The sequence below is a fragment of the Neoarius graeffei genome, chromosome 18 (assembly GCF_027579695.1).
Source record: "Neoarius graeffei isolate fNeoGra1 chromosome 18, fNeoGra1.pri, whole genome shotgun sequence".
NCBI classification, from domain to species: Eukaryota; Metazoa; Chordata; class Actinopteri; order Siluriformes; family Ariidae; genus Neoarius; species Neoarius graeffei.
In genome coordinates, this window is record NC_083586.1 from 18,025,329 (window position 1) to 18,044,749 (window position 19,421).

The 19,421-nt window shown below is 46.2% G+C and overlaps 1 protein-coding gene across 1 annotated transcript in view; it reads right to left on the reverse strand.

The window, feature by feature from the left end:
* Positions 1-10,452, reverse strand: part of LOC132865962 (receptor tyrosine-protein kinase erbB-4-like) — a 235,721-nt gene extending 225,269 nt beyond the window's left edge. The window contains exon 1 of the mRNA XM_060898467.1: positions 10,314-10,452. Within this exon, the coding sequence (XP_060754450.1) occupies positions 10,314-10,410 (97 nt within the window). The 5' untranslated portion in view covers positions 10,411-10,452. The remainder of the gene's footprint in view (positions 1-10,313) is intronic.
* Between the last annotated feature and the right edge of the window lie 8,969 nt (positions 10,453-19,421).

Genomic DNA, 19,421 nt, shown 5'->3' on the forward strand with positions numbered 1-19,421 from the left:
GATCTGACTCCCTGATATCTGATTCCTAAATACGTGGTTCCTAAATATCTGATTCTCTGATATCTGATTCCAATATAACTGATTCCTAGATACCTGATATCTGATTTCTTGATAACTGATTCCTTGATACCTGAGTGCCTGATACCAGATTTCCTGATACCTGATTCCTAAATATCCAATTCCCTGATATCTGATTCCTAGATAACTGATTCCCTAATATCTGATTCCCTGATATGATTCCTAAATATCTGATTCCCTGATACCTAGATACCTGATTCCCTGATATCTGATTCCTAGATACTTGATTCCCTGATAACTGATTCCTTGATAACTGATTCCTAGATTAATCAGATACCCGATTCTAAATATCTGCTTCTTAGCTATCTGATTCCCTGATATCTGATTTCTTGATACCTGATTCCCTGATATCTGATTCCTAGATACCGGATTCCCTAATACCTGATTCCTAGATATCCAATTCCTTTATATCTGACTCCCTGATATCTAACTCCCTCATATCTGATTCCTAGATATCTGACTCCCTGATACTTGGTTCCCTGATATCTGATTCCAAGATATCTAAATTGTTCATATCTGACTCCTAGATACCTGATTCCCTGATAACTGATTCCCTGATATCTGTTTCCTAGATATCTGGTTCCCTATCTGATTCCTAGATACTTGGTTCCTAAATATCTGATTTCCTGATATCTGATTCCATAATAACTGATTTCTAGATATCCGATTACCTGATATCTGACTCCCTGATACCTGATATCTGATTCCTAGATATCCAATTCCCTGATATCTGTCTCCCTGATACTTGATTTGTAGATACCCGACTCTCTGAGATCTCGCTCCCTGATATCTGATTCCTAGATACCTGGTTCCTAAATATCTGATTCTCTGATATCTGATTCCAATATAACTGATTCCTAGGTACCTGATTCCCTGATATCTGATTTCTTGATAACTGATTCCTTGATACCTGAGTACCTGATACCAGATTTCCTGATAGCTGATTCCTAGATATCCAATTCCCTGATATCTGATTCCTAGATAACTGATTCCCCAATATCTGATTCCCTGATATCTCATTCCAAGATACCTGATATGATTCCTAAATATCTGATTCCCTGATTCCTAGATATCTCATTCCTATATACCTGATTCCCTGATAACTGATTCCTTGATAGTTGATTCCTAGATTAATCAGATACCCGATTCTAAATATTTGCTTCTTAGCTACCTGATTCCCTGATATCTGATTTCTAGATACTTGATTCCCTGATATATGATTCCTAGATACCTGATTCCCTAATACCTGATTCCTAGATATCCAATTCATTTATATCTGACTCCCTGATACCTGATATCTGATTCAGAGATATCTAACTCCCTCATATCTGATTCCTAGATACCCAATTCCCTGATATATGATTCCTAGACACCTGTTTCCTAAATATCTGATTCCCTGATATCTGATTCCCTAATAACTGATTCCTAGGTACCCGATTCCCTGATATCTGCATCCTAGATACCTGATTCCTAAATATCTGCTTCTTAGCTACTTGATTCCCTGATATCTGATTCCTAGATATCTGATTCCCTGATACCTGATTCCTTGATAACTGATTCCTAGATCTCTGATTCCCTGATACATTATATCCTGATACCTGGTTCCTAAATACCTGATTCCCTCATATATGATATCCTGATACCTAATTTGTAAATACCTGATTCCTAGATACCTCATTACTTGATATTTGCGTCGCTTATACCTGATTCTCTGATTCCATGATCCTGACGTTCTGACACCTGATTGCCGGATACCTCGCATCCTGATTCCTGAGTCCCTGATTCCAGCATCTCATCTCATCTCATTATCTCTAGCCGCTTTATCCTGTTCTACAGGGTCGCAGGCAAGCTGGAGCCTATCCCAGCTGACTACGGGCGAAAGGCGGGGTACACCCTGGACAAGTCGCCAGGTCATCACAGGGCTGACACATAGACACAGACAACCATTCACACTCACATTCACACCTACGGTCAATTTAGAGTCACCAGTTAACCTAACCTGCATGTCTTTGGACTGTGGGGGAAACCGGAGCACCCGGAGGAAACCCACGCGGACACGGGGAGAACATGCAAACTCCACACAGAAAGGCCCTCGCCGGCCCCGGGGCTCGAACCCAGGACCTTCTTGCTGTGAGGCGACAGCGCTAACCACTACACCACCGTGCCGCCCTGATTCCAGCATTGAAAACTAAAACCCAATCCTCAAAGCTTTGGAGTCGATTCCACACACTGAAAATGATTCACATTACAAAATTAACTGAGTTGAGGATCCTTGTGTTGAATTTAGTAAAGCAGGCAGTGGATATTGAAGTTGACTGGCTAGAATTGAACAAATCAGCATCTGAAATACAGGTGTAAAGAAACAGCTTAAAAATGTGCAGAATATAAATTATTACACAAAATCTTTTTGGAAAGCCATAATAAGTCCACCACATGTTAATTTAGATTTTAATGAAATATAACTGAAATATAGGATGTCAGTTCACTCTGCAATCTCATAGTAAAGCAAAAATATTCCGCTTTATACAGTAGGTACTGTGAACATGTCTTCCAATGAGGGGAAGAAGCACTCGGGGGAGGAGGATGGAGGATGGGGGATGGGGGGGAGCACAGAGACATCCCTGTTTCACAGAGTGTATTTCTGATATACTCTTGAGGGCCTGCAGCATGAGGGTCACACACTCAAAAGGTCAGGGCAGCTCAGTGCAGCAGCTGATATTCAGGTGTAATGAAAGACAGCGAATTTCACTGCAGTTTACTCAACACAGGTCGGAGGGATCAGAGATTCCCGATTTAGCACCTATTCAGATCAAAGAAAAAAGCCAAGGGAAAAAAACGGCACTTCGGTGACTCAGTCTCGGCAGGTGAGAGAGTAAAAGCTGGTGAGGGAACGACTGTTTATAGCTGCTATAACATAATCGATAACAGGAACTAACCAGTTTTGCGGACACTACACAATATTAAATCGAACATTTACAGAGGAGTCTGATACTCAGTGTCGATACAGATGGAACGTTACGTTACTGTGGCAGCAGGGGCGTGGTCAAGCGCCGGTCTGTGACAGGAGGGTGGAGTCAGGGAAGGTAAGTGGCAGAATCACTACACCTGATGTAAATTAACCTGTGTTTGTGTGTCTTCCCAGTGACCGTGCACTATATAAAGAGAGAGAGAGCAGAGGAAGTGAGCTCTCTCCTGAACCAGACAACTTGTGTGTGTGTGTGTGTGTATGACTGGGAGAGTTATTTTGTGTCTGAAAAGAACAAATAAACCATAAGTTATGGAACTTTATTCTGGCCTGCCGTCTTTCTGTGCTCCTCCCCCTCCTACGAACTGCCACAGTGGTGCTGAAACCCGGGACGGAGTACAGGAAAAGAACAGCCCCATGGAGTCCTCCCCCTTCACAGACCTGGTCCACGCCCTCGCAACGGCCCAGGAGAGCCAGCATCAGGCACTAGTCACCCTCCGGAAGGAGCAAGAGCGCCGGCTTGAGGCCCTGGTGCTGGCGCAGCAGGAAGATCGACAGGCGTTCCGGCACCTCCTCGCGTCGGTGGGGTCCACCATCTCCACTGCCGCGGGCCCTTCTTCCCTCACCCTAGCCAAGATGGGCCTGCAGGACGACCCTGAGGCCTTCCTCATGCTCTTCGAGCAGACAGCAGAGGCCTCGGGCTGGCCGGTGGAACAGCGAGCGGCGTGCCTCCTCCCCCTGCTAACGGGCAAGGCGCAGCTGGCCGCGCTACAGCTCCCCGCCGACCGCCGGCTGGCCTATGCGGACCTTCGCCCGGCCGTCCTCCAGCGGGTGGGGCACACCCCCAAACAGCGACAGCGCTTCCGCGCTCTGCGGCTGGAGGAAGTCGGCCAGCCGTTCACATTTGGCCAGCAGCTCCGGGATGCCTGCTGGCGGTGGTTGAGGGCCAACAACCGCGACGCCAAGGGAATCCTCGATCAGGTGGTGCTGGAGCAGTTCATCGGCCGCCTGCCAGAGGGAACCGCGGAGTGGGTCCAGTGCCACCACCCAGCATCGCTGGATCAGGCCATCGAGTTGGCAGAGGACCATTTGGCGGCTGTTCCGACGGCAGGACAGCGGACATCCTCTTCTCTCCTCTCCTCTCTCTCTCTCCCCCTCTCTCCTCCTGTGTCTCGTCCTCGCCCCGTTCCCCCACCGCAGAGGCGGGGGCCGGCCCCACCCCAGCCGGCCCGTCACACCCGCGGTGCCCTCCCGTTTTTCCCTTCTGTGTCTGTCTCTTCCCCCCCTCAGGTGAGTGAGCCCCAGGGCACCGGTGCAGAGAGGAAGCCCGGGCCGGTTTGCTGGCGCTGTGGGGAGCTGGGCCACCTCCAACAGCAGTGTTTGGCAATGGAAGTGGGCGTGGTGGTTCGGATCCCCGACGCGCCAGGAGCTGCCCTCGATCGGGCCGGAGCGTATCGCATACCGGTGAGTATCCAAGGGGATACATATCAGGCGTTGGTAGATTCTGGTTGTAATCAGACCTCAATTCACCAAAGCCTGGTGTAAGACGAGGCATTGGGGGGAGCACAGGGGGTGAAAGTGTTGTGTGTGCACGGGGATGTTCACAGCTACCCTTTGGTGTCAGTCCACATTTTTTTCCGAGGGGAAAAATTTATAGTAAAGGCGACGGTTAATCCTCGCCTCACCCACTCGATAATTTTGGGGACTGATTGGCCGGGATTCGGGGAATTGATGAGTCATTTAGTGAAGAGTGGGTCCTGCCGTAGTTCAGCAGGGGGAGGTCCCGGTGTCGCCTTGGTGGGAGCAGCTGTCACAGAGCTAGTCTACATCATCTCCGTGTCAGAGTGAGGAGCCACAGGCTCCTCCTCCCTCTCTCAGGGAATCCATTGCGGACTTCCTGTTACAGCAGTCGCGAGACGAGACTCTGCGGCATGCGTTTGACCAAGTGAGAGTAATCGATGGTCAAACGCTCCCGCCGAATGCCACCCCGTCCTTCCCCTATTTTTCTATTTTGAAAGATAGATTATACCAAGTGACGCAGGACACTCAGACGAAAGAGCAAATCACACAGCTTTTGATTCCAAAAAGCCGCCGGGAATTAGTATTCCAGGCGGCTCACTTTAATCCCATGGCTGGACACTTAGGGCAGGATAAGACACTAGCCCGAATAATGGCCCGATTCTATTGGCCGGGGATTCACGGCGATGTCCGTAGGTGGTGTACGGCGTGCCGTGAATGCCAGTTAGTAAATCCAGCAGTCATTCCAAAAGCGCCTTTGTGCCCTCTACCATTAATCGAGACCCCGTTCAAAAGAATTGGGATGGATCTCGTTGGGCCATTAGATCGGTCAACACGAGGGTACCGCTTTATATTAGTTCTGGTGGACTATGCAATGCGATACCTGGAAGCAGTGCCTCTCCGCAATATCTCAGCATGCAGTATTGCGGAGGCACTCTTCCGTGTCATCTCCCGAGTTGGAATCCCAAAAGAGATTCTGACTGATCAAGGCACCTCGTTTATGTCACGAACACTGAACGAACTATATGGGTTACTAGGTATTAAGCCGATCCGCACCAGCGTTTATCACCCACAAATGGACGGTTTAGTTGAACGGTTCAATCACACCCTCAAGAATATAATTAAAAAATTCATAAGTGAGGACACACATAACTGGGATAAATGGCTCGAACCCTTGTTATTTGCAGTGCCAGAGGTCCCCCAAGCCTCCATGGGGTTCTCCCCGTTTGAATTATTATATGGGTGTAAGCCGTGCGGCATTTTAGATGTGCTGTGAGAAAATTGGGAGGAGGGACCTTCACCAAGTAAAAATGAAATTCAATATGTTATTGACCTGTGTGCAAAACTCCACACACTCACACACCTAACCCAGGAGAATTTGCGGCAGGCCCAAGAACGGCAAACCTGCCTGTACGACAGGGGTATGCACCTTAGGGAGTTCGCACCGGGAGATAAAGTACTCGTACTGTTGCCCACATCGAGCTCCAAATTGATCGCCAAGTGGCAAGGACCCTTTGAGGTTACACGGCGAGTCGGGGACATCGACTATGAGGTGAGGTGAACGGACAGGGGTGGGGCGCTACAGATTTACCACCTCAATCTACTCAAACTCTGGAACGAGGAGGTCCCCATAGCATTGGTGTCGGTGGTTCCGGAGAAGGCGGAGCTGGGGCTGGAGGTTCAAAAGGGAGCATTGGCATCGCATACCTCTCTGGTCCCCTGTGGAGACCACCTCTCCCCGACCCAACTCGCGGAGGTTGCCCAGTTGCAGACCGAGTTTTTGGACATGTTCTCGCCCCTGCCCGGCCACACCGACCTCATAGAGCACCACATTGAGACGCCCCCAGGGGTGGTAGTGCGTAGCAGCCCTTACAGGCTACCCAAACACAAGAAAAAAGTGGTTCGGGAAGAACTCGAGGCCATGCTCAAGATGGGCATCGTCGAGGAGTCCCACAGTGACTGGAGCAGCCCAGTGGTCTTGGTTCCCAAGGCCGATGGGTCAGTCCGGTTCTGTGTGGACTACAGAAAAGTCAACGCGGTGTCTAAATTCGACACGTACCCAATGCCTTATATTGATGAGTTGCTCGATCGGCTAGGCACAGCTCGCTTTTACTCTACGCAAGATTTGACAAAGGGTTATTGGCAGATCCCCTTGACTCCATTATCCTGAGAAAAAATGGCCTTTTCCACACCGTTCGGCTTACACCAGTTTGTCACACTTCCTTTTGGGCTGTTTGGGGCGCCCGCTACGTTTCAGTGGCTGATGGACAGGGTCCTCCGCCCCCATGCCACCTATGCGGCCGCATACCTCGACGATATCATTATTTATAGTAATGACTGGCAGCGGCACTTACAACACCTGAGGGCCGTCCTTAGGTCGCTGAGGCAAGCGGGTCTCACAGCCAACCCAAAGAAGTGTGCGATTGGACGGGTGGAAGTACGGTATCTGGGCTTCCACTTGGGCAATGGGCAGGTGCGTCCCCAAATAAACACGACAGCAGCAATTGCGGCCTGCCCGAGGCCCAAGACCAAAAAGGGGGTGAGACAGTTCCTGGGGCTGGCTGGCTACTATCGTAGGTTTATACCTAATTATTCGGACGTCACCAGCCCGCTGACTGATCTCACTAAAACGGGGGCACCAGATCCGGTCCAGTGGACAGACCAATGCCAGCGGGCTTTCTCTGAGGTAAAGGCTGCACTGTGCGGGGGCCACTGTTACACTCCTCTGACTTTTCTCTCCCTTTTATGTTACAGACGGATGCGTCGGACAGAGGGCTGGGGGCCGTGTTGTCCCAGGAGGTGGAGGGGGAGGACCGTCCAGTACTGTACATCAGCAGAAAGCTGTCAGTACGCGAGGGGCGCTACAGCACGATCGAAAAGGAGTGCCTCGCGATCAAGTGGGCGGTCCTCGCCCTCCGCTACTACCTGCTGGGACGCCCTTTCACCCTCTGTTCGGACCACGCGCCCCTCCAGTGGCTCCACCGCATGAAGGATGCCAACGCGCGGATCACCCATTGGTATTTGGCACTCCAACCCTTTAACTTCAAGGTGATCCACAGGCCGGGGGCGCAGATGGTTGTGGTGGACTTTCTCTCCCGTCAAGGGGGGGGGAGTCGGCTGCAGGCCGGACAGCTGCCCAGCCTGAGTCGGGCGGTGGGGGTATGTGGCAGCGGGGGCATGGTCAAGCACCAGTCTGTGACAGGAGGGCGGAGTCAGGGAAGGTAAGTGGCAGAATCACTACACCTGTTGTCAATTAACCTGTGTTTGTGTGTCTTCCCAGTGACCGCGGCCTATATAAAGAGAGAGAGAGCAGAGGAAGTGAGCTCTCTCCTGAACCAGACGACTTGTGTGTGTGTGTATGACTGGGAGAGTTATTTTGTGTCTGAAAAGAACAAATAAACCATAAGTTATGGAACTTTATTCTAGCCTGCCGTCTTTCTGTGCTCCTCCCCCTCCTACGAACTGCCACAGTTAAGTTTTCTGACATCTTCAGGACAAACTTGTTTATGTTTTGTCATTTTTCAAGAATGTGCCTTTTTATTTATTTACAACAAGCAACTGTTTATAGCTGCTATGACTTCAGTGATAGGGGGATGCTCCACAACATTGCATGTAACTATAAATGGATAAAAATTACGTCAGTGTTTAATAAATAAAAAATTGTAATCGTCTGGGATTTGCTGTGATATAAGAGGAATTAAACTTCAGGATGTGATGTCACACAGTCCTACAGTGAATGAGGCTCGATATCATGAGCATGTTTACCAAGGGAATGAAGCGAGGTGTCCTTTGAATGAAAACTAAAAGGTGAGAAAAGACAACAGGGCAATGCAAGGGTTCCATTACTTTTGAAAATGGCCTCTATCTATCCACGTGTCTGTGAATGTAACCATTTTGTTAAGCACGTCCATATTAGTACAAGCAGCGAGACGCCTCAGCAGCCATGCACGTGAAATTAATGATGCCGCTGTTAATGTCGTGTGCACTCTTTACGTTTTAATCTCAAGGAATTTGCACTAAAATCGTAAAGCGTCATGACCAAGATGCACGATTGACACGTTTTAATCGTTTGAGAGCGAAGGAAAGTGGGAAAAAATGGACTGTAGTGACACCATGTGGACAGTCACACTCTGAAATTCAGTCAATATTTGTGTATAAATATGAGTGAAGTTCAGTGTTATGAATCACTTTATAAAACTAAAAAAAAAAAAAAGTGGATTTGTCCTCAAACCTCATCATGCTTATTAATATCACACACACAGACACACTATCACACCTAGACAGACAAGGCACTGAAACACTCGGACCTAAACCCCTGGATCAGACGGGAAAAATGTGTCATTTAATATTTCTTGAAAGTGTGATGTCATAACATACATCATCAAAGTGAACGCAGGCACAAACCATCTAAAAGCCTGCTGCTGCCACTGCACTGTAACACAGCTCCCACTTTTTTAAAGAACTTTTTTTTTTATTCGAAATAATAATTTAAAAAAATAAATTAATACAAATAGCTAATGGAGACTGCGCTGAGCATTGGATCAGTGTCAGATAAATAGACACATAAATAAATAAATAGGTTAATTAATTAAACAAACGACTGTCATACATAGACTCCAGCTCAAATAAATAAATAAATAAATAAATAAATAGCTCTTCTTTTTTTTTTTTTTTTAAAGTCATGCTAGTCACTTTTAAAAAAAGAGTCAGTGCTGAGGACTGATTGGACAATATTCAGAGCTCAGTATTCAGATTCTCTGAAATTCTGTCAGAATGAATGAATGAATGAATGAAAGCATGGTATTTGCTCAGAAATAAAAAGTTGAACTTGTGGGGTAGCGGACAATACTCAGAGCTGGTGGTGTAGTGGTTAGCGCTGTCGCCTCACAGCAAGAAGGTCCGGGTTCGAGCCCAGCGGCTGGCGAGGGCCTTTCTGTGCGGGGGTTTGCATGCGGGTTAGGTTAACTGGTGGCTCTAAATTGAGCGTAGGTGTGAATGTGAATGTAGTGTGAATGGTTGTCTGTGTCTATGTGTCGGCCCTGTGATGACCTGGCGACTTGTCCAGGGTGAACCCCGCCTCTCGCCCGTAGTCAGCTGGGATAGGCTCCAGCTTGCCTGCGACCCTGTAGGACAGGATAAAGCGGCTATGGATGGATGGATGGATGGATGAATGAATGAATTTGGTATTTCCTAAAAAAAAAAAAAAACACTGGCAGAGAGTTGACTGGGTGTTGGATATTGGAAGCAAACACATAAGCAAAATCAGTAGGTATTTCCTAAAAAGAAAGGGTTTTAAAACATGGCAACATTCAGAGCTCTAAAGATCAAACTTCCTCATGGATGATGGATGGATGGATGATGGATGGATGGATGTCCTCTTGTTCGGGAAGGCTCGCGCTGTGTGAGCAGCATGCTTTGCGGTCCAGCGACAATGTTAAAACTTCTGGATGAGATTAGCGCGCGCGCGCTCCGCGTGCACGAGGCGTCCTGGAGGAATCGGGGACGCACCGATCTGTCACCGAGCACCGACCCGACACCGTCAACACTGTGCACCCCGGACACAGAGCGCGCGCTGAACGGCTCGAGACCCGTGCCATCAATCACTGGTAAAGAATTAATAACGAATTAAAAGGAGCGTCGTTTGTTTTCACTGGGATTGTCTGTGAATCGTTGCCGAGCCGGAAGTCCACGCAAACTTCAGAAAAACAAACAAGTAAACAACCCGCAGAGCTGAAAGGCGCGCGCGTGTTACCTGTGTGCGCAGCGCTCGCGCAGACGGAGAAGAGCGCGAGGAGCAGGAAGCAGCGCCGCAAGAGCGCGAGCTCCATCTGGACATCCATCCTGTCCATCCGCTCACATGGTCCCGCTAATCCGCCTCCCCTCCTGCTCTGCTCTGCGCTGCTCTTCTCTTCTGTTTGTTTCTGCTTCTACACTTGTGTCTGAAGAAACAACCCGAACACACAGCGCCGTTTCTTCTCAGAGTGCGGAGCTGCGCGCGCGGACCATCACATCATCATCATCATCATCACCTCCATCATCACCAACTCAGTACCGCTTTAACCCCGCCCACACAGGACCTTGGATTGGACACAAGGGGCGGGTCCAACAGTGCAAGCCACGCCCCAGTACAAGCATAAACCACGGCCAGAATACACTAATTAATTAATTAGTTTGCTGTTGGTTTTGTTTTTGGTAAAAACCATGTGCTTGTTTGTTTGTTTGTGATGACCTGGCGACTTGTCCAGGGTGTACCCCGCCTTTCGCCTGTAGTCAGCTGGGATAGGCTCCAGCTTGCCTGCGACCCTGTAGAAGGATAAAGCGGCTACAGATAATGAGATGAGATGAGATGAGATGAGATGAGATGAGAAAACTCTGCTGGTTTGGTTGTTGTATATCCATCCATTATCTGTAGCCGCTTATCCTGTTCTACAGGGTCGCAGCTGACTACGGGTGAAAGGCGGGGTACACCCTGGACAAGTCACCAGGTCATCACAGGGCTGACACAGAGACAAACAACCATTCACACCTACGCTCAATTTAGAGCTACCAGTTAACCTAACCTGCATGTCTTTGGACTGTGGGGGAAAACGGAGCACCCGGAGGAAACCCACGCAGACAACATGCAAAATCCGCACAGAAACGCCCTCGCCGGCCTCAAACCCAGGACCACTGTGAGGCAGGGGCGCAGAGAGGATTTTTGAACTGAGGGGGACTGAGCTGTCAGCAAATGATTCCATTTTGTGTGTGTATATATATATATATATATATATATATATATATATATATATATATACACACACACACATATATACATATATATATATATATATATATATATATATATACACACACACTACCGTTCAAAAGTTTGGGGTCACTTTGAAATGTCCTTATGTTTGAAAGAAAAGCACTGTTCTTTTCAATGAAGATCACTTTAAACTAATCAGAAATGCACTCTATACATTGCTAATGTGGTAAATGACTATTCTAGCTGCAAATGTCTGGTTTTTGGTGCAATATCTCCATAGGTGTATGGAGCACTTGCATGTGACGTCACAGCCGATCCAGATTGTGACAGACGCCATCTTGTCGGTCAAACACCATATTTCCGCCTTCTACTTCTGCTTTTACTTCTACCTTTTCTTCTGGAAAACCCTACTATATACAATTCTACTACAACGGCTGCGGCTACAAGCTCTCCCTACCTGTGCACGTTTTTATGTTTTTTGTGTGTATTTTTGCGTGTTGTTCGTCTGTACTAGACTTCAATATCCACTACAACCGTACGGACTTACTGGACATGGGTTTCCAGCAGAAAATGACGGTTTGTAGCGATTTCCATCGCATGCACAACATTCCGGACGAGATAGCGAGACCAGCGGGGTCTCCGTGGATTGTTATCGGAAGCAAAGCGAAGGAGGCGGCGTCGGGAGCGGAAGCAAAAGCGAGGCTGCAGAGCCGGCCTGTTGACTAAGCTCAGAAAACAGCCACTCAAATCTCCACTGCTAAGCCTCTACCTCTCCAACGCCAGATCCATGGTAAACAAAACGGACAATTTGGAATTACAGCTGGAATTACCTTATTCTATTCTATTCTATTCTATTCTATAATCGGCTGGTCAGTGCTATACTCAATACTTAAGTGACTTACCCATCCAATGAGGATTCTTGTTTACAAGATGCCACATCTGACTCGCTGACAAATCCTGAATTTCTGTAAAGATAACTGTGCAGAGATTTATAAGCACGCAGTGCTTCACCACTGAACAGCAAGGGAAAGTTAATGAGGTAATTATACACGTCCGGGTATTCCGCTGGCAGTTCAAAATCCGGTCGTGAAAACTCCGTCCGGTAAGCCATAAGGGTCACTAATCTGTAGATCACTGGTGCCATGGTGGCGGCCCGCGGGCCGGATCCGGCCCGAATGAACATCTAATCCGGCCCCCTTGCTGATGGCCCTCTAATCGTTCGGCCGGCAGAGAGCCATCAATGTCTGCCGCACCCCATCGAACAATTATTACAGAACAATTACCTGTCTTTCACTGCCGATCGCATTGACGTCAGAGGCGGAGATTTGCCTGATGGCCCTGCCATTTGCATCGGTCCAATTCGCGCCACAGACTGTTTAAATTTTAAATTATATTGCCACTGTCAATTTTATCAGAGCAAGAGGGCTCAACCACCGGCAATTCGATGCATTTTTATCTGAAAATGACATCCACCAGGGCCTTCCCTATCACACCGATGTGCGTTGGTTGAGCCGAGGCGCAGTGCTCAAACGGTTCTACAAATTGCGCAAAGAGATAGCCGAGTTCATGCAGGCTAAAGGGAAGCCTGTGGAGGAACTGGATGACACCGAATGGACCAGGGACCTTGCCTTTTTAGTGGACATTACCGAACACCTGAATTTATTGAATGTTAATATGCAAGGTCGCAACAAACTCGTTACCGAGTATTACGACGGTGTCCGTGCATTTCAACGTAAACTTGCGTTATGGAAGGCAGCGCATGGAAGGTTCTGTCAGCGCAATGCAGCCCACTTCCCCTGTTTGAAATCTCTGTCTGTCAGTCATCAGAGCATGGACAAGTATGCAAACTTGCTTTCCGGTCTCATGCACGAGTTTGCCAATCGATTCACGGTTTTCACTGAACTGGAAAAGGACTTTGCGTTTTTTGGCTCTCCATTCACCACGGATGCTTCCGAGGTCCCCGAGGCAATGCAAATGGAACTGATAGACTTGCAATGCTGCACGCGGTTGAAGGACATGTACAAATCTGTTGGTATTGAATCATTCTACCAATCGTTGCCACCTGAGTACCCGACTATCACTGCATTTGCAGGTAAAATACTCTGTATGTTTGGGACAACATATTTATGTGAGCAGGCATTTTCAGTTATGAATATTAATAAATCGAAAATGCGCAATCGTATGACACATGGACATCTCAATGATGTCATGAAAATAGCCACGGCCCAGAGCCTGTCCCCCAGTGTGGACAAGCTGGTGAAAAATAAAAGGCTTCTGGCTTCGACATGTAAAATGTAGCTGGCTTGTCTGCCCATGTAACATAGTGCTGTGAAGTAATGATTGGGAGGGTACGTTTGTGGGAGTGGGAGTTTGTGGGAGTTGTTTAAGTTAATATACCATCTGTTATTTATGTCTTTTTATTATTAAGTTCTAGTGAATATTTAGTCACTTGGCCTGTTGGTGGAGTACTTAACCTTGGCACATCTTTTGACTTCTTTAGGGCTACTTAGGGCCATCTTTTTTAATTGGCCTAATTAGGCCTGTGTATTGACATGGTTTTATGTGCAAGTTGTCAATAAATCTGATCAAAGTAATTTACAGTTTAGTTGTGTTTTTATGTGTCCTTGTCCATTTTGTTGTTTTTTTATTATTTAAAAAAACCAAACATTTATAAATAATATTTATATTCATAAATGATATCAAATAGTATGTCTATTTGTTTAGTGTTTGGTCTTGTCACGCCGGTAATGCGGCCCCCTGAGGTCCCACTTGAAAACAATCTGGCCCCCTGACCAATTTCACCCTGGCACCCCTGCTGTGAATCGTTTATTTTAGACATATATCTAGTTATCTGTTCATTAGAAAAATGAGCCGTGTAGTCCGTCGGTTGAAATTGATCCATTCTGTAAACGAGTGCAGCAGTATTCAGCTGTGTTTTTTACCGACAAGATGGTGGTTGTGTACTTTCCGGTCACGTGACTGCAAGATCTCTATAGAGGCCCATTTCCAGCAACTCTCACTCCAGTGTTCTAATGGTACAATGTGTTTGCTCATTGCCTCAGAAGGCTAATGGATGATTAGAAAACCCTTGTACAATCATGTTAGCACAGCTGAAAACAGTTGAGCTCTTTAGAGAAGCTGTAAAACTGACCTTCCTTTGAGCAGATTGAGTTTCTGGAGCATCACATTTGTGGGGTCGATTAAATGCTCAAAATGGCCAGAAAAATGTCTTGACTATATTTTCTATTCATTTTACAACTTATGGTGGGAAATAAAAGTGTGACTTTTCATGGAAAACACAAAATTGTCTGGGTGATCCCAAACTTTTGAACGGTAGTGTGTATACATGTTATTTCACCTCCCTCACTGCCATCACCAGGAACTACCTGCAGGCCAGGACAATGATAACATTTTAACATAGCCTATGGAAATCCAAAGTTTACACATTATCATCACGCACAGAAATTGCAAAACTAGTTTTAAAACCGCTAAGTTCCAACTGTTAAACATAGCGAGAGGCTGGGCTACGTGTGTGTGTGTAAAGTGTAAACCAGTGCATCCTGACTTTCTAACTATGCCTGTGTGTTGCGTGAGCGGCAGTCAGTCAACAACTCTTCGCAAAGTTTCCTTATGAAACAATATGCTCACTGAAATTATGGCAGGGAACGCCAGATTAAACATTAAAACTGCCTTCTGAGCACTGTATCTACAGGCTACCACCGAAAGAAGGAGGCTACCAGAAAGGCATCTCTACTCCGTACGATTTTACTTTCACTACGACATTACTTTGAACAGACTATCAAAAAATTGCAAGGTGATATGATAAAGTAAGGCACAGTTTACTTACAGTCGTTTTTTTTTTTTTTTGAAAAAACGATGCAATCGTTTTCTGCCTTTTGGCACCCTTCATCATGCCGTGTTGGGGTCCTGAACTAGGAGGAGCTGTCCCTGATATGCCTGTCAAACTTATGGGTAACCATAGCAACCAAGCTTGAGCTCGCAACCTGTGCAGTCTGCGCAGTTGCAACTATGTATGTACTGCTGTGCACCTCAATAAACCGAATGGTAATTAGTCTTTTGATTTTTCCGTGAGGTTTGCCTTATGCAAAGAAAGACAGCATAAACGTTTTTTCCTCCCTATAAGTGGCGGGGACCGAACGAGGTGAATTTAAATCTGGGTGGGACTAATGCCCCCCATCCCCCCCTCTATCTGCGCCCGTGCTGTGAGGCAACAGCGCTAACCACTACACCACCGTGGTTAGCACTGTCGCCTCACAGCAAGGAGGTTCTGGGTTCGAGCCCAGGCTCTTCTTCGACGCTGCACACTCGCTACAGCATTTTTCACTCAGACTTAGACTACGTTCAGACTGTACCCTGAAACGACCCATATCCGATTTTTTTGCCCACATGCGACCTGTATCCGATTTGTTATTGACAATCTGAACGACACAGATCCGATTTTTTCACATGCGACCCAGGCCGCTTGGATATGTGGTCCTAATTCCGATGCATATCCGATATTTTCACATGCGACTGCAGTCTGACCGGACAGGTCGCATTCATGCGCCCTACACGTCATCAACAAGAGACAAACGTCACTATTCTGCGTTGGCTAATCCCGCCTCTTTGGTGGAAAACAACAACATTTGTACAGTTTTCAGAATTTAAATAGACTTTTATAGAATTGATCAAGCTAATGGTGGATTTGGTAGGGACCTGGATGTTTATCTGTTAGCCTGATTAAATAAAACAGTTTCTATAACTGATTTATAACTTAAACCATCCTGTATTACAAGATTATAAGATTGTTCTGGAAATTTCCAGTAATTTGACACCTTCGGACTCATTAGTCTGCTGCCCACATTAATCAGATTATTGTGTGAGTTCCGCCGCCGCCACAAAAACCACATCGCCAGGTCTCGCCTCATCTCCATAGCAAACTGCACTGGTGTTTCTGCACCTTGAGCCAGTGCTGAGAGAAGTTGCAGAATTCAGCTGGCTATAAACAATCTAAATAAATATTTATAAAAATGTAGAAAAAGTTTATTAATATGACGAAATAAATCTCTCATCTCATCTCATCTCATTATCTCAAGCCGCTTTATCCCTCTACAGGGTCGCAGGCAAGCTGGAGCCTATCCCAGCTGACTACGGGCGAAAGGCGGGGTACACCCTGGACAAGTCGCCAGGTCATCACAGGGCTGACACATAGACACAGACAACCATTCACACTCACATTCACACCTACGGTCAATTTAGAGTCACCAGTTAACCTAACCTGCATGTCTTTGGACTGTGGGGGAAACCGGAGCACCCGGAGGAAACCCACGCGGACACGGGGAGAACATGCAAACTCCGCACAGAAAGGCCCTCGCCGGCCCCGGGGCTCGAACCCAGGACTTTCTTGCTGTGAGGCGACAGCGCTAACCACTACACCACCGTGCCGGACGAAATAAATACGTGCAAATTATTAAGCCTGAATTAAGAGTTTGGTAATACAGCGGCCGTATCCCAAATGACTGCCTACTGAAGCTCGAGTGCACTATATAGAGTTTAAAAATCCATTACTTCCTAGTAACATGTAGTGCACTTATACAGAAATTAGAGAGACATTTAGGAGTCAACCCTCGTTACCAGGCTACACGTTTTCATTTCAGTTCAGAAACAAAAACACACACGAGACCTCACACTTTAACACTTACCACATAATTAAACAAACAAACAAAAAAATCATTAAACTTGAAGAGTGCGCTTTTTTTTTTGTTTACGTATTACGTAGATGTGCTTATTACGTGTCAATTTGCGCATGCGGGACACTTTTGGGTCGTTTTCCGTTCATATTGGAGATCGCATACAAGTCTCATATAATTGGTAATGTGAACGGCCTAACAAAAAATTGGATTTCACAACAAATCGGATATGGGTCGTTTCAGTCTGAATGTAGTGTTAAGGATTCATTTCCCTGTGTAATTTACTTAGTGACTTTTAAAATCAACATCGATAACCACACACAAACAGAGCGACCTGGCAGCCTGCCGCTAATCCCTTGCAAAATCCTTTGCCCTGTTGCTTTTTTGGTGTGTCTGGCTAAGTTTCGGCTGAGCTGAAGTCCCAGTCTAATAGTAACAGTTCACCACTGCTTGTAAATATGTGTGAAGAATATCTAATGAGGTGTCACGGTGGTGTAGTGGTTAGCACTGTCGCCTCACAGCAAGAAGGTCCTGGGTTTGAGCCCCGGGGCCGGCGAGGGCCTTTCTGTGTGGAGTTTGCATGTTCTCCCCGTGTCCGCGTGGGTTTCCTCCGGGTGCTCCGGTTTCCCCCACAGTCCAAAGACATGCAGGTTAGGTTAACTGGTGACTCTAAATTGACCGTAGGTGTGAATGTGAGTGTGAATGGTTGTCTGTGTCTATGTGTCAGCCCTGTGATGACCTGGCGACTTGTCCAGGGTGTACCCCGCCTCTTGCCCATAGTCAGCTGGGATAGGCTCCAGCTTGCCTGCGACCCTGTAGAACAGGATAAGCGGCTACAGATAATGGATATATATATATATATATATATATATTTATTTATTTATTTATTTATCTGTCTACTTGTTTATTTAGAAACAATGATGCAATTGTGATTTTGGAGTTCTGAACAGTATCTGATACCATTTTTAAATGTAAATTAATGAAAGTTGTAAATTAAACTAGAACATGCAGTTAGAATATCAGCTTGTTTGTTGTTTGTTATGATTCCAGTTTTAGAGCTCTGATTATAAATTACACCAACATTCAGTTGGGGGTTTTATTGTTTAAGTTTTGTTCCAATTTTAGGCATTATTTTTCTGCTTGTGGGGCAGCATGATGGTGTAGTGGTTAGCACTGTCGCCTCACAGCAAGAAGGTTCTGGGTTCGAGCCCAGTGGCCGGCGAGGGCCTTTCTGTGCGGAGTTTGCATGTTCTCCCCGTGTCTGTGTGGGTTTCCTCCGGGTGCTCCGGTTTCCCCCACAGTCCAAAGACATGCAGGTTAGGTTAACTGGTGACTCTAAATTGAGCGTAGGTGTGAATGTGAGTGTGAATGGTTGTCTGTGTCTATGTGTCAGCCCTGTGATGACCTGGCGACTTGTCCAGGGTGTACCCCGCCTTTCACCCGTAGTCAGCTGGGATAGGCTCCAGCTTGCCTGCAACCCTGTACAGGATAAGCAGCTATGGATAATGGATGGATTTCTCTGTTTGTTTGTTTTTAGATGATTCTTATTCTTAAGCTCTGAGTACTGACTGATACCATATTTTATTAAAAATTTCACTCATTCTATGGACACGAGTGTTTTACTGGGAAATACACCACTCATTTTATTTTTCATATGAGCTCCATCTGGGATATGGAGAACCAAAACCGTGACATAAATCTCTATGTCACTCGTGAGGAGTTTTGATAAATTTGAGGACTTTTTGTTTGTGAATGTGTCAGTATAATAGAAAGAAAATCACACGTTGGCTTGAAGATATGAAGTTTATCTTCTCTTGTTGAAAAACTCACATTTTTCATACAAACTACATCATGGATCTGAGTGACATATTTCAATAATATTGGCTTTTTTTTCATGGTATATCAAATCTATTCCATTCAGCCAGCAAGATATTGAACTCGTCGAAGATGAGTTCAATATCACGCTAGCTAAATGGAATACATCTGATATACCACGAAAAAAAAGCCAGCCAATATCATTATTATTTTGTACACATTCCTTTCGGATGTTCAATGCATCTTTCTCTTTCAAAATTCTCTCAAAGTCTTCCATATTTAATGAAACAAATATGGCAGCCATGTTTGTTTACAAATTGTCACAGTCACTCGCTAGTGTGGAAGTTTTATGTCTCCAACGTGTCTCTTTTCCAGTTTTTCAATCTCTGCTGTTATGGTTTTCTCTTGTAAATACGCGCGAAGAATATCCACTGAAGTTTTGGTCGCCTTTTGGGTGTTCAACGCATGTTTCTCTTTCCCGGCAAATAAAAAAAAAATACTTCTCCGCAAGCATAGCAGAAAACGCTTTCATTGAATATGTGCATCAGCACCAACAAGTGACGTCATGTTGTTTTGACAACCATGCAATATCGTAAACCATATTCAA